The sequence below is a fragment of the Dipteris shenzhenensis genome, chromosome 18 (assembly GCF_047967505.1).
Source record: "Dipteris shenzhenensis isolate YYH24624 ecotype China chromosome 18, Dip_SZ_1.0, whole genome shotgun sequence".
In the NCBI taxonomy this organism is placed as follows: Eukaryota; Viridiplantae; Streptophyta; class Polypodiopsida; order Gleicheniales; family Dipteridaceae; genus Dipteris; species Dipteris shenzhenensis.
In genome coordinates, this window is record NC_141613.1 from 17,776,990 (window position 1) to 17,790,619 (window position 13,630).

Below are 13,630 nucleotides of genomic sequence, written 5' to 3' on the forward strand. Positions count from 1 at the left end.
AACTAAACTTGCATATTTTAGGATAAAACCTGGCATTGCGCATTGGGATGCAACCAAGTGGGTCCTTCGATACCACCTCTAATATCAGGATTTGCATATCATGAGCAACCTCATGTGTGTTTAGCTTACATTGACTTCGACTAGGCTGAATACTTGGACGATCATAGATCTACAACTTCTTCATCTTTCTTTTGGCCGGCAGAGTTTTATCCTAGGCTTCTACAAAGCAAAGTCCATTGCCCTCTCATCCATAGAAGCTGAGTACAATGCCATTTGCTAAGGTGTGAAGCATGTGTGGCTTAAGAAGTCGATTGAAGAACTTCGCCTTCAATTCACTCACATTGTCCTCTACAATGAAACAATGATTGCCTTTGCTTAAGCAAGAATGGGTGTCACCACAAGTGTAGCAAACATGTTGACCTATAGTAGCACTATGTAAGAGATCTTGTCCAACTTGTTGACATACGGCACCACTATGTAAGAGATCTTGTGCAATGCGGTAATCTTGTAGCAAACATGTTGAACATGCAGTACCACGATGTAAGAGGTCTTTTCCAATGTTGTGAACTTCTCCTCCAATATTGCCCCACTGTGTCGCAAAGATCTCTTCATAAAACCCTTCAACAAGGATCTTTTTATACTCTGCCGCACTCGCATTGGCCTCATTGAGATATATCACACTCTGCATCGAGGAGGAATTGAGAGGCAGATCCATAAGTCAGATCGAAGCCAATCTAACCGAATCAATTTAGAGTGCATTAGTTAGTGTTAGTGGTGATCGGCGAGTCTTACTCGCCCCTTCTTGACTTGTATACCTCCTTTCCTACATATATGGATATGAGCGTCTAGCTTGGCACTTAGTTGTTCTACGCTCACTGCTTAGTCGCTCTTGGTCTTCTTGTCCTTTAAGCTTGCATTGTGCTCCCACACTAACTGCTTAATAGCATTTGCACACACAAACTTGTGGGTCTTGCATGAGCCATGATAAGAAGATTTACACTGAAGTCGGGGATGGATATGATGGATTTTCAATCATATTTAGATCTTCATGTGGTAGGGGCACCTTTCTCCAAAGAGGTGACAATATCTTCTATGTTAACATACATACAACAACCTATGACAAGACACAAAGTTGGCCTTTGTCCAAGCGAAAGGAGTTCAGGAAGTGCTTAATTTAGATAAAACAAGGAGGCAATAATAATAACAGTTCAAGAGAGGCTTGATTAAGAAACATTTGGAAGGCCCTTGCAATACACAACCCCATGGAGAAGATGCAACATAACCTCTTCTTTTTTAGAGACTTGATTAAGAAGCATGTGTAAGGCCGCCACTCTCTCTCTCTCTCTCTCTCTCTCTCGTCTTAAACAAGTGCGAAAGCGTGTGACCAAGATGGAGCCTTGAGCTGAGCTGTCCTTGTGGCTTGAACTCAGGACCGGCGCACACCCTGCCCCGCCCCCCCCCACAAGTTTCACACACATACACACCGTTCTAAACGCTTGAAGATAAAAGATTGAATCTATAAGTGCTTATTACTCTATGTCATATACCTCCTCCTCATGCAAAAAACTTAACGTCGAGTACTTGGTTGCTAATAGAGAAAAGATGTGTAGCTCGTATTTGCTGGCTATCAAGAAGAAAGTCTCCATTGCCTTCCCCCGAGGCTCCAAGGGAGCCCGGGAGACGTGGTGGTGGATTCTTCTTTGGCTCGCTCTAATCGAGTCACGTCAAAATGTTCGCGTTCGGATGGTTCAGAACAGACCTCCAGCACCTACACGCTTCTGGGTATCGTTCTCATTGTGGTCATGCTTCGCAGGCTAACTCAAACACCGAGCGCTTATGGAAAGATCACCCAGATGGGGCATTCCCAAGATCAACGTAAGTATTCAAATAATTTGCATGGGTAAAGCGTTTTTTGTGATCGCCATACTCTCCCGCTTGCAAGCAGTAAGTCGCTATAGTTAGATGGTTGATACAATCCAAGCTGGGTTAAAAACAAAAGAGAATCCCAGAAGCAGGCATCTAATGGTCAGGCCCGCTCAAATTCTGAAGACCGTGGTTTGGTGGAGTGTAGCAAGAGCAGCTTTAGGTCTGGATCGCAGGTGAATGCATCTACAGCACAAGAATTGCGGGGAGATGCTTCGCTTAGAGGAGGCACTCACTTCTTTGGAACGGATGCCCCAGCTGCCGTCAGTTGAGAATTTTACATGCCTTTTGCATAAGTGCAGGAAAAAGAGAGATACGGCCTGTGCCAAGCGCTTGCATGCATACATATGCAAAAGTGGGCTGGAATCTCATAGATTACTTGGGAATTATCTCGTCCCAATGTTGGTGGAGGTTGGACGAATGTGCGATGCTCAGCAGGTTTTTGATGGGTTAGTTGATCGGAATGAGTATTCTTGGAATTCGCTTATCAGGGGTTATATTCATGGTGGGGAATCACAGCGTGCCTTCAGTCTGTACCAGACAATGCAAGAGGATTGTATACCTCCTAGCGAGTATACTTTTGTGGCCCTATTGAAGGCTTTTGCTAAGCTTAAAGATGTGGAAAGAGGCTTAGAAATACATGCTGAGATTTCAAGAAAGGGTTTGGAAAGCGATCTCTTTGTAGGCAGTACCCTGGTCGATATGTATGCCAAATGTGGTTTGCTTGCAAAAGCACGGGAAGTATTTGGCAAGCTGCCAGTTCGAAATGTAGTCTCCTGGACTGCACTTATTGCTGGATATGCGGAACATGGATTTGGTGAGGAAGCACTGAACTGTTTCAAACAAATGCAACTCGAGGGCATCTCTCCAGACCCTCTCTCATTAGGCTGCAGCTTGAAAGCTTGTGGCAGCATAGGGGCCCTAGACAAGGGCCAAGAACTACATGCTGAGATTGCCAGAAAGGGGCTGGAGGGAGAGCTTTTTGTTGGCAACACCTTGGTGGATATGTATGCAAAATGTGGCTCACTTGCAAAAGCACAGGAAGTATTTGACAAGCTTCCAGTCCAGAACATAGTCTTATGGACTGCACTAATCACAGGATATGCCGATCACGGGCTTGGTGAGGAAGCATTGAGCTGTTACGAACGGATGCAACTGCAAGGCATCTCTTCGAATGCCCTTTCATTAGTTTGCAGCTTGAAAGCTTGTGCCAGCATTGGAGCTTTAGACAAGGGCCAAGAAATACATGCTGAGATTGCAAGAAAGTGGTTGGAGGGAGATCCTTTTATTGGGAGTACCTTGGTCGATATGTATGCCAAATGTAGTTCGCTTGCAAAAGCATGTGAAGTGTTCTATAAGCTTCCTGTTCGAGATGTAGTCTTGTGGACTGCACTGATTTTAGGATATGCTGAACACGGTCTTGGTGAGGAAGCACTTAACTGTTTTGAACAGATGCAACTGGAGGGCGTCTGTCCGAATGCTTTCTCATTAGTTTGCAGCTTGAAAGCTTGTGGTAGCATAGGAGCCCTAGACAATGGCAGAAAACTTCATGTGGAGATTGCCAGAAAGGGGTTGGAGCGAGATCGTGTTGTTAGCAACGCCTTGATTGATATGTATGCAAAATGTGGCTCGCTTGCCAAAGCACAGGAAGTATTTGACAAGCTTCCAGTTCGAGATGTGATCTCGTGGAGTGCAATAATTGCAGGATATGCCCAATTAGGAGAAAGTGAAATAGTTTTTGATATGCTTGAGAGAATGGGAAGAGAAGGCATAAAGCCGGATCGTGTCACATTCATTGGTGTTCTTACTGTATGCACACACACGGGGCTTGTGGATAAGGGCCTCAAATGCTTTGATGCCATGAACAAAGACTATGGCATCACTCCAACTATTGAGCACCAAAGTTGCATGGTTGACCTCCTTGGCCGTGCAGGCCAATTAGACGATGCAGTAGCGATGGTGACAAAGATGCCTTTCCATCCTAACCCTGTGGTGTGGCATACTGTGTTGGGTGCTTGTCGAAAGTGGGGTAATATGGAGCTTGGAAGACATGCTTTTGAGCATGCAGTGCAGTTCGATGAAAAGGACGCTGTAGCTTATGTCTTGATGTCTAACATCTATGCAGATGCTCACGTGGAGGAGGGCAACAAGAAAGTTTAGGCTGATGGTGGCAGGACATTGCATTCAGTTTTGGTAGGGAATGGAAGACATTCCCAAAGAAGATTTTGTATAAAGCTAGGAAATATTCCCCTATTCTTTAGGGAAATATCTTAAGATATTATCTTAACATGTTAGTGTGTCCTTGGGCTGTCATAGGACATATCTGATGTGAAGAAATATGGATTATGTGACCACCTCACTATCCCCAGCTCTGCTCAGCTGTGATGCATCCATCTCCGGCACTATGATGGAATCATCATCAAAATCTAGCAAGCCAACCTGTCTGTTTCCAATGCGTGCATTGAAGTCACCACGAAGGAGGGTGTCCCCCTATTTAGAGAGCTCCGTGATGTCATCATGAATAGTCTCATATGGGTTGTTACCTTTTGTGGTAACTTCTCATCATAGGATGATGTATCTGGGAGAAAGTAACACACTGTAATGAAGATCAGGCGTGTATCTGGTATCTGAACCCACACCCACATATGTTGCGTGTGCTCCTCTCTCTGATCACAGATATGAGTGGTCTCAAAAAGGACAACCATGCCTCCCGACCCCCGTATCCCACTGTCTCCCCTCATCTCCTTCTTATGAGCTAATTCCCAAATATGTCCCGTCATTATCAGAGCCCTCTTTCCGGGCTTTCATGGGTCTCGGTGTAGAAGATCATGTCTCTGTCGGTATATGTTGCCAAGAAATCCCTAGGATCAGACCAAAGGGTACCATTGCACTTCCACACTGCTACTTTCAACAGCCTTTGTGCATCCAGCCCATTGGTTCGACACCGTCATATTTCCCCATCTTGTTTCTCCGCCCCAATCTATTCTTTCTCTGATGATCACTTTGCCATCTCTGTAGGTAGCCCACTTTCCTACCTCTCTTGCTACCATTACTCATACCATTCCCTCTCTCTTGTGTTCCTATTGTAGGAGAGTGAGGTCGTTATCCAAGTATATCTTTGTCCCTTTTAGAGTTGCCCTCATAGTCATGAGGGTAGATCTATCCATGGCAGTCCAAAATTTCAGTACTAAAGGTTTTGTTGGTGTCCCTGCCTTGCCTACCCTCCAAGATGTCTCACATGTGAGATTGACGCCCATCTTTGTGAACAAAACTTGTGCATTTGCCATTGGAGTATCTCCCACTGTCAAGCCTCTTACCAACACGTTTAATGCTTTGCTGGCCCTCCTTTTCTCTTCTTCAAGAGTTTTTGAAATGAATTCCTTCTTAGGGGCTGCTGCTCCCTTTTTAACCAGTGCCATCCATTCAAGCATCTCTTCTTTCTGTTTAGTGAGTTGTTGTGTAATTTCAGCATGTTTGCCATTCATTGTGGCCTGCATGGCAGCCATCTCCCTCTTGAGGGTTGCATTTTCTGATCTAAGTTCCTCCATGGCTTTGCATCCCCCTTTTGAGTTCCCTTGCATATCTGTCATTTGCTGTAGTTCAATCCCTAGTGCATGTATTTTGTCATTGAGGCTGGTTCTCTCGGTTGCCCATCATACTTTCTCTTTCTCCCACTCTTCACGGTTTGTCTTTTCTTTCCTTCATTCCTCCTGTATTTTCCCTCCTTGCTTCTTGAATTCATTAAGTGTCTTGTCCACATGAGCCTTCTCAGCCTCTAAGGCCACATTTGTGGCTTCCAAGTTATCGGTCCTCTCAATGAGTGCAATGCATATTTTGTTGAGGCAGGCCAGTACATCATATGTTGTCTTGTGAGCTGTGAGAGGGCTGCTATGGCATTATCTAGCGCTTGTTTGCCCCATGTTTCTTCTATGAGCAGTCGTGTAGGCATTGTGAAATCTCTGTAATTTAAAGAAAGAATTAAGATATTTACCCCTTTCTTGATCAATGCTGATGGACTGCTCTGTGTTTGCAGGTATGAGCAGTTGGAGAGACGTGTAACAGACCCGAGGAGTGCATTGAGGGGGGGGTAGGTTGATGTTGAGGTGGTCAGGGCAGGCAGTGCGCCTATTGAGGGCCCCAAGAGAGCCCTGAAGGGGCTGTAGGGCTGACACCCAGCCTAGAGTAGCTCCACACGAGGGCGCAGCAATGCTAGCACCATGATGGAGCTTTAGTGCACAACAAGCAGCATGGGGTGCATAGATGGCGCGACCAATAGTAGTAGAGGGGGATGGCGCACCATGCGCGATAGGAAAGTGCGTGTCACAAGCTCCAACAGCCAGGCAAGGCATGAAGCGGCGGGGAGAGAGAGAGAGAGAGAGAGAGAGAGAGAGAGATGTATGTCGGCTTGTGAAGACCTATTCCTAGGAAAGGGAAGGGACTTTCTTTTCATTCATTTCCAAGCATATCCTTTCCTATCTTGAGGTTGAACCACTAGCGATAGTTTTCATGTAGTGCCGATGATTTTTAGCAGCAATGCGATTTTGTTGCTTGAAACAACAATGAGCAATAGAGTTTTGTTTGGGTTTTTTGTGTTCAACTCTAACATCAGTTTTTAAAATCTTTCTTTTTATTTGATTGTCATAGAAATGGTAGGTAGTAGAGATTTGTTAGTGTTTCCTATGTGCAGTTGCAATGGTTTTGTTTGATTCTACTTTCTATTTGATCACAACAGACAAGGTAGCAGGGCTTAGTTAGGGTTTTCTTGGGTGCAGGAGTAGCAAACAAGGCAGTAGGGATTTGTTAGGTTTTTTCGAAATGAGCAATAGGCGTTCTTGCATAGGTTCTTGAAGTAGATACCCTTGTAGATTGTGGGAATTCCTAGGGTTTTTAATTCTAAGATCTTTCTTTGTTCTTCCCTCCTAGGAGAGCAAGCGAGGAGAAGGGAGAGTGAGAACTTGATGGATCAAGAGATGGATTAGGGTAGCACTAATATGGATTTTTTGAAGGCACATATTTCACTAGATGACACCAAAACATTTGAGGATGGAAAGCTAGTGCTAGCACCCAAAGATCATGCTAATGATTGCTTGATATGGATATTGTGGAAAATAGGCTGGTTTGAGGATACTTTTCTTCTTGATGCACCATAGGTAGAGAATCGTGAGGTGGATTTGGTTTTGAGTTACACAAGCTAATTAGTTTTGTATCCCTATATGATGCTACGAGGTTGTAGTACTAAGAAACCCTATGTATCTCATGCATTCAAGGGTATTAAAAAAACACCTCAACTAAAATTTTCACTTCAACAAAACCACCCCTCTTTACTTATAGACTAATCGATGTTTTTTTGAAATTGACTTAAAAGTCCCTCTTGTAATTGTAATGTTGTTAAATGTTTCCCAAAAGATGAATGAAAAATACCCTCCTTTTGGTACATTGACATTCTATGACGTCAACCTCTTGAGATGTGATGGCAAATAATGTTAAGGCTTCCAAGGTTCCCTTGAGAGGAAAATGTTGATGCTTGAGTAAAACATGGTAGTTTGTGACACAAGTGGAGTCCTTTCATAAGAAGGATGCAATTTGTTCTATATTGGATGAATTCCATTCTTCAATATAATTGCTTGATTTAGTAGATGGTGATTTTGTGGAGAAAATATTTGAGGGCCCCAGGATCTATGAGATGAGGTTCTATATTTTGAGATTTGGTTATCTAAAATGTCTCATTATTTCTGGATGGATATTTGGTGTATGTGATATTATGGCATCTTATGGTAGAGTATAATGATATGTGGTGAAAGCATTCCGTTGAGGTTGTAGAGTTTTCATTATTTATGTGGGGATTATTACCATTGTCCATGCATACTATTCAAAGGGTATTGGTGGAGCCTAGAATGTTGTCTAGGAATAAAAGCAGGGTTTGCATGTTTCCTTCGTCAATGTCTCCAGGGAATCCATAGAGCACATCCATATAGAGGCAAAAAGAGTACATGCCATTCAAGGTGGTGCCATGCAAATGTGGGGGGAATCCATCAAGGGAACGAAGAGATTCCACAAGAGGGAGCATTTCAATTTCTATCGAATGCAACACAATGACCTTATACGAGAAGGTAGACAAGATTGGGATCACGTTGCATTGAGGGGTGATAGTAGTAATAGGCATGGTGAAAAGAGTGGGTGAGCAGTGGAGCGGATGAGCAGGGGAGAAAATGAGTGGATGAGAGTTGGAGGAGGAAGCATGGAGCAAAGTAGAGTAGGGGCGGAAGAGAGCTAGAGGAGGGTGCGTGGAGCAAAGTAGCAGAGCAGGGGCAGATGAGAGCAAAGTAGCCAAATGCTAAATGTCAAATGCCATGGACCTTACATATTATAGAGTTCGAGTCATCGTGGTGACTGGAGGCCCGATGTTCCATTTAAATAATCATGAGCCATTTTAAACTACACCTTAATCAATTAAAGCCCGAGGAGGGTGCCATCCAAATAATCACGAGCCATTTTTAAGCGAAGTAGCCAAATGCTAAATGCCACAGACCTTATATTAATCAAAGTTTGAGTCACCATGGTGACTGGAGGCCTGGTGTGCCATCCAAATAATCTTAACTGTCAGCTTGGTGGAATATTAGGTGCCACCCAGATGCCAACTCGTCCCACTGATGGCAGTGGCAATTAATTACGACGTGTTTGGTAATCATGAAGCAGACGCCACCGACTTGGTAATTAATAGGTAATTTACTATGATAATTAATTGCTCTCCTGAGCATACAAGCTCGGTGACTAGTAATTAACTGCTAGCTCGATGGAATCTTAGCCGTCACCATAGACGTGGCTACTGGTAATCTTAGATGCCACCACCGACCACCACCACCGGCGGAAGCTAGCACTAATTACCACAAATGTAAATCATGAAGCCTAATCACCTCTAATCACTCATTACCATGCACTCTACTGGTCATGCAAGCCCAGTGACTGGTAATTAATTGCACTTTATTGATTATGCAAGCCCGATGGTGGTAATTGGCAAGTGAGTAAATGCAGGCCACTACGATGGCTGGTAATTAACTGCAAGCTCGGTGGAATCTTAGTCGCCACCACAGACATGGCTAGTAATCTTAGACCCTACTTGGATGGAATCTTAGCTATCACTAATGGTGGAAGGTGGTAATAATTACCACATTTGTAAATCATAAAGCCTAATCACCTCTAATCACTCATTACCATGCAAGGTAGTACTGTCGCATTGAATTAATCAAAATTTGGGCCAACCACCCGCAGTGGCTCTTGATCTTAACAGTTCCATTTCATTCACTATTTCATCTGATATCCATCTCGATCGTTTGTTTCTCCCTTGCAGTCGGGCTACAAACTTAAGCCTCCACTATTCCATTCCCTTCACTATTTCGTCTTCTATCCCTCTCAACCGTTTTTTTCTCCCTTGCACTCAGAGTGAAAACTTAAGTCTTTATTATTCCATTTCCTTCATTGGTTCTTCTTCTATCCCTCTCGACTGTTTCTTTCTCCCTTGCACTCTTCCTACAACTTCTATCCCCTCTCATAAAGGATCCCTTTGGACACACCGAGTTCCAAAACATTTGCACAGTTCAAAAGCTCCTTATATAATATTTCCATCCCATCTGCACAGTTCGGCAGCTCCTCACACGATCTTTTCTCCCTCTGTGCAGCACAGTGTGAGAGCCTCTCCTTCCTTGATCTTGAAATCACAACATATGGGAGCTCCTCACTCGCTCTTTAAAAGCCCAATTTGGATGCTCTCACCAACTTCACCAGGCTGGTGCATGAGGTGAACATGAAGGTGGAACAAATAGTCTATCAAGGTCAGGAGATTACCATCACTGAAAGCATGATTGAAAAGGTGCTAAGCATTCTTGGAAGCGATTTGCAAGCACACTTCTTGGAGAAGCAGTGGAAGAGAGAGGATATTCTAAATGTATACCCTAACACTTAGGATAGTGCAAATGGTGGAGTCAAGCATTCTAGCTTGCCAACATACCTCCAGGATGTGTTGAAGAAGACAATGCACTTCTTTCTTGAAACGAGAGGAATCGTGAAGTTTTGGTAGGTTCAAGCAATAGTAGAGCAATTGAAAGGACGTGATGTCTCTTTCTCAAGGGTGACCTCCAAGAGTGTGATATCGAACTTGAAGAATTTCATTGATGGCAAATAAACATCTTTACATTCAATAAACCTCTTCTATGGCCATGAACTCCATATAACTACCTATGCTAATATTAAAATATTCTTAAATTCAAGCATTGGATTAAAAATGTATAAAAAGATAAAATTTTTTAAAGACAATGCATTCATATAGGGTTGATGGATAGCACATTGTGGGGTTAAAGGTCACTGTGCCTTAACCCCAGTTATGTACAATACTCAAACACATATATAAATGAATGAAAAAGAAGATTAGCGTGGTTCTGCACCCACCAAAACTTGTGTGGCTCTCTGTCTCTCTCTCTCCTTCTTCCGTTCTTGCTTCCGTTGAGAGCACTCTCAACTGGTATCAGAGCTTAAATGCCTACGGACTGACAATGGTGGAGAGTATCTCTCTCATGACTTTCAACATTTCTGTGATACTCGTGGGATTAAGAGGGAGCTTACATCCCCTCATACTCCAGACTTTGTATCCCTTACATGTATCAGGGGTATTTGATCATGTTGTTGCAATAACCGAGCAGCCAAGCACTTCTTTATGGCATTGCAGGTTGGGGCACATGAGCCAGAATGGAATGAAACTCTTATGCCGTTTGGGTTATGTACCACATTTGAGTTTCTCTGATTTTGAATTTTGTGAGCATTGTCTCTATGGGAAGCAGACTAAATCAGCCCATAAAAGAAGAGGAAAGAAAGAGTTTGAAATGCTTGATTTGGTGCATTCAGACGTATGTGGTCCCATGCCTACACGGTCATTAGGCAGGGCTGAATACTATGTGACATTCATTGATGATGCAACTAGGAAAGTGTGGGCTTATGCTATAGCTCGGAAGAGTGATGTGTTCCAGGTATTTCAGAAATGGCTGGCCCTGGTTGAGAATCAGTCAGGTAGAACGCTTAAATGCCTACGGACTGACAATGGTGGAGAGTATCTCTCTCATGACTTTCAGCATTTCTGTGATACACGTGGGATTAAGAGGGAGCTCACATCCCCTCGTACTCCAGAGCAAAATCCAGTTGCAGAAAAGATGAACCGTACCATTCAAGAAAGGTTGCAATGCATGCTTTCCAATGCAAGTCTTTCTGGTGGTTTTTGGGCTGAGGCAATGAAGACTGCAGTGCATGTGATCAATAGATCACCTAGTAAGAGTTTGGATGGTGGTATTCCTGAAGAAGCATGGAGTGGCAAGAAGCCCTCTTACTCTCATTTGCGTATCTTTGGGTGTGAGGCATATGCACATGTGCCAAAAGAGCTTCGAAAGAAGCTAGATCCTAAGTCTAGGAAATGCATCTTTCTGGGTTATGGTGAAAGTGGAGAGATGGGCTATCGTCTCTGGGATCCAGAAGCAAAGAAGATCATACGCAGCCATGATGTGGTCTTCAATGAGAAGAAGATGCATAAGGCACCCATGAGGAATGTGGAAATGAGGAGAATCACTTTCCAGGATGTGAATCCCCCTGCATATGTTGATAGGCAGCAAGCTGTCCATGCACCAAATGTGCAAGAAATGGTACAACCAAGTACTCCCACAGGTATACAATCAAGGGTAGATGATGGATCATCTATTGGTGGAAATGATGAGCCAAATGTGGCTGATATGCAGATGGGACAGCAAGCTGAAATGCCCTTGAGAAGATCATCTAGAGTGTCTAGACCGCCTGATAGGTTTGTTCCAGGGGTAGACTATGTGATGCTTACTGATTGCGGGGAGCCTCCTTGCTATAGAGAGGCTATGATGCGTGAGGATCAACGCAAGTGGGAGTATGCTATGCAATCAGAGATGAGTTCACTTATGAAGAATAAGACTTGGGACTTGGTTTCTTTGCCACATGGAAAGAAAGCATTGCCATGTAAATGGGTCTACAAAATGAAGGTCACAGGTGATGATGTGCCTAGGTACAAGGCCCGTTTGGTTGCTAAAGGGTTCAAGCAAGAGAAGGGTGTGGACTTTGATGAGATATTCTCTCCGGTTGTGAAGATGACCACACTTAGATGCATGCTTGGACTAGTGGCATCAGAGGATATGGAGCTTATGCAGATGGATGTCAAGACAGCTTTCTTGCATGGGGATTTGCATGAGGACATCTACATGGTGCAGCCGGAAGGCTTTGAAGAAAAGGGCAAAGAGCATTTAGTTTGCAAGCTGAAGAAGAGTCTCTATGGTCTTAAGCAAGCACCTAGAGAATGGTATCAGAAGTTTGATGCTTTCATTCGGTCCCAGGGTTTTAGAAGGAGTGAAATTGATCACTGCCTCTACACTAAAAGGGCTAAGGATAGTAGCCTGATAATCCTGGCACTATATATGGATGATATGCTATTGGCTAGCAAGAATACTTATGAGCTAGATGCATTAAAGGCCAAGTTGCATGAGGCCTTTGATATGAAGGATTTGGGACTTGCAGGTCATATTCTTGGTATGCGCATCACGCGTGATCAGAGTAGGAAACTCCTTTGGCTTTCACAAAAAGAGTATGTTACAAAAGTATTGCAACGTTTCAATATGGAGGGGGGGAAGGCAGTGAGTACTCCATTGCCTCCATATGTGAAACTGAGTCATACAGATAGTCCCAAATCAGATGAGGAAAGGGCCATGATGGCCAAGGTTCCTTATGCATCAGCAGTTGGGAGTCTTATGTATGCTATGATAGCTACTAGACCAGACATTGCATTTGCAGTGGGAGTTGTTAGCCGGTATATGGCTAATCCAGGAAAGAGGCATTGGGAGGCAGTTAAGTGCATCATGAGGTACATGAAGGGTACCAAGGAGATGTGCATTTGCTTTGGTAAAGGAGACATGCGTGTACTTGGGTACACAGATTCAGACTATGCAGGGCATGTGGATAGTAGGAGATCCACTTCTGGTTATGTGTTCACCTTTGCAGGTGGTGCAGTGTCGTGGATGTCTTGCGCACAGAAGTGCGTTGCTTTGTCTATCACAGAGGCTGAGTATGTTGCAGCCACAGAGGGTTGCAAGGAGGCTATATGGCTTGATCGGCTAGTGGTGGGAGATTTGGGGATTCATACAGGTGTACTGACATTGCATAGTGATTCCATGAGTGCTATTCAGCTAGCACGGAATCCGGTCTTTCATGCAAAGACCAAACACATTGAGGTCAGGTATCATTTCATCAGGGAGGTACTTGAGGACAAGCGCATAGAGCTTGTCAAGGTTCATACAGATGATAACCCTGCAGATATGCTGACGAAGAGTCTACCTAGTCAGCGGTTTGAGTATTGTCGTGTATTGATGGGCATTGGATAGTATGCTCACTGATTGTTCTCCCTTAAAGGCACATTGTCCTTTAAGTGGGAGGTTGTGGGGTTAAAGGTCACTGTGCCTTAACCCCAGTTATGTACAATACTCAAACACATATATAAATGAATGAAAAAGAAGATTAGCGTGGTTCTGCACCCACCAAAACTTGTGTGGCTCTCTGTCTCTCTCTCTCCTTCTTCCGTTCTTGCTTCCGTTGAGAGCACTCTCACACATTACATACAACATGGAGTTTGGAAACATATATTGGTACAAAAATTATA

General features: G+C 43.8%; 1 protein-coding gene and 1 long non-coding RNA gene across 2 annotated transcripts; both read left to right on the forward strand.

Annotated features, from left to right (window-relative positions):
• Window positions 1–1,581: 1,581 nt before the first annotated feature.
• LOC147890887 (uncharacterized) lies at window positions 1,582–6,273 on the forward strand. The gene is made up of 2 exons (XR_015542619.1): window positions 1,582–1,875; window positions 5,957–6,273. It is a non-coding gene; the product is annotated as an uncharacterized LOC147890887 (long non-coding RNA).
• LOC147890888 (pentatricopeptide repeat-containing protein At1g15510, chloroplastic-like) lies at window positions 1,869–4,083 on the forward strand. Its single transcript, XM_087389756.1, has one exon. The coding sequence runs from the start codon at window positions 2,104–2,106 to the stop codon at window positions 4,081–4,083; it is 1,980 nt and encodes a 659-aa protein (XP_087245882.1). The 5' UTR covers window positions 1,869–2,103.
• Window positions 6,274–13,630: the final 7,357 nt, after the last annotated feature.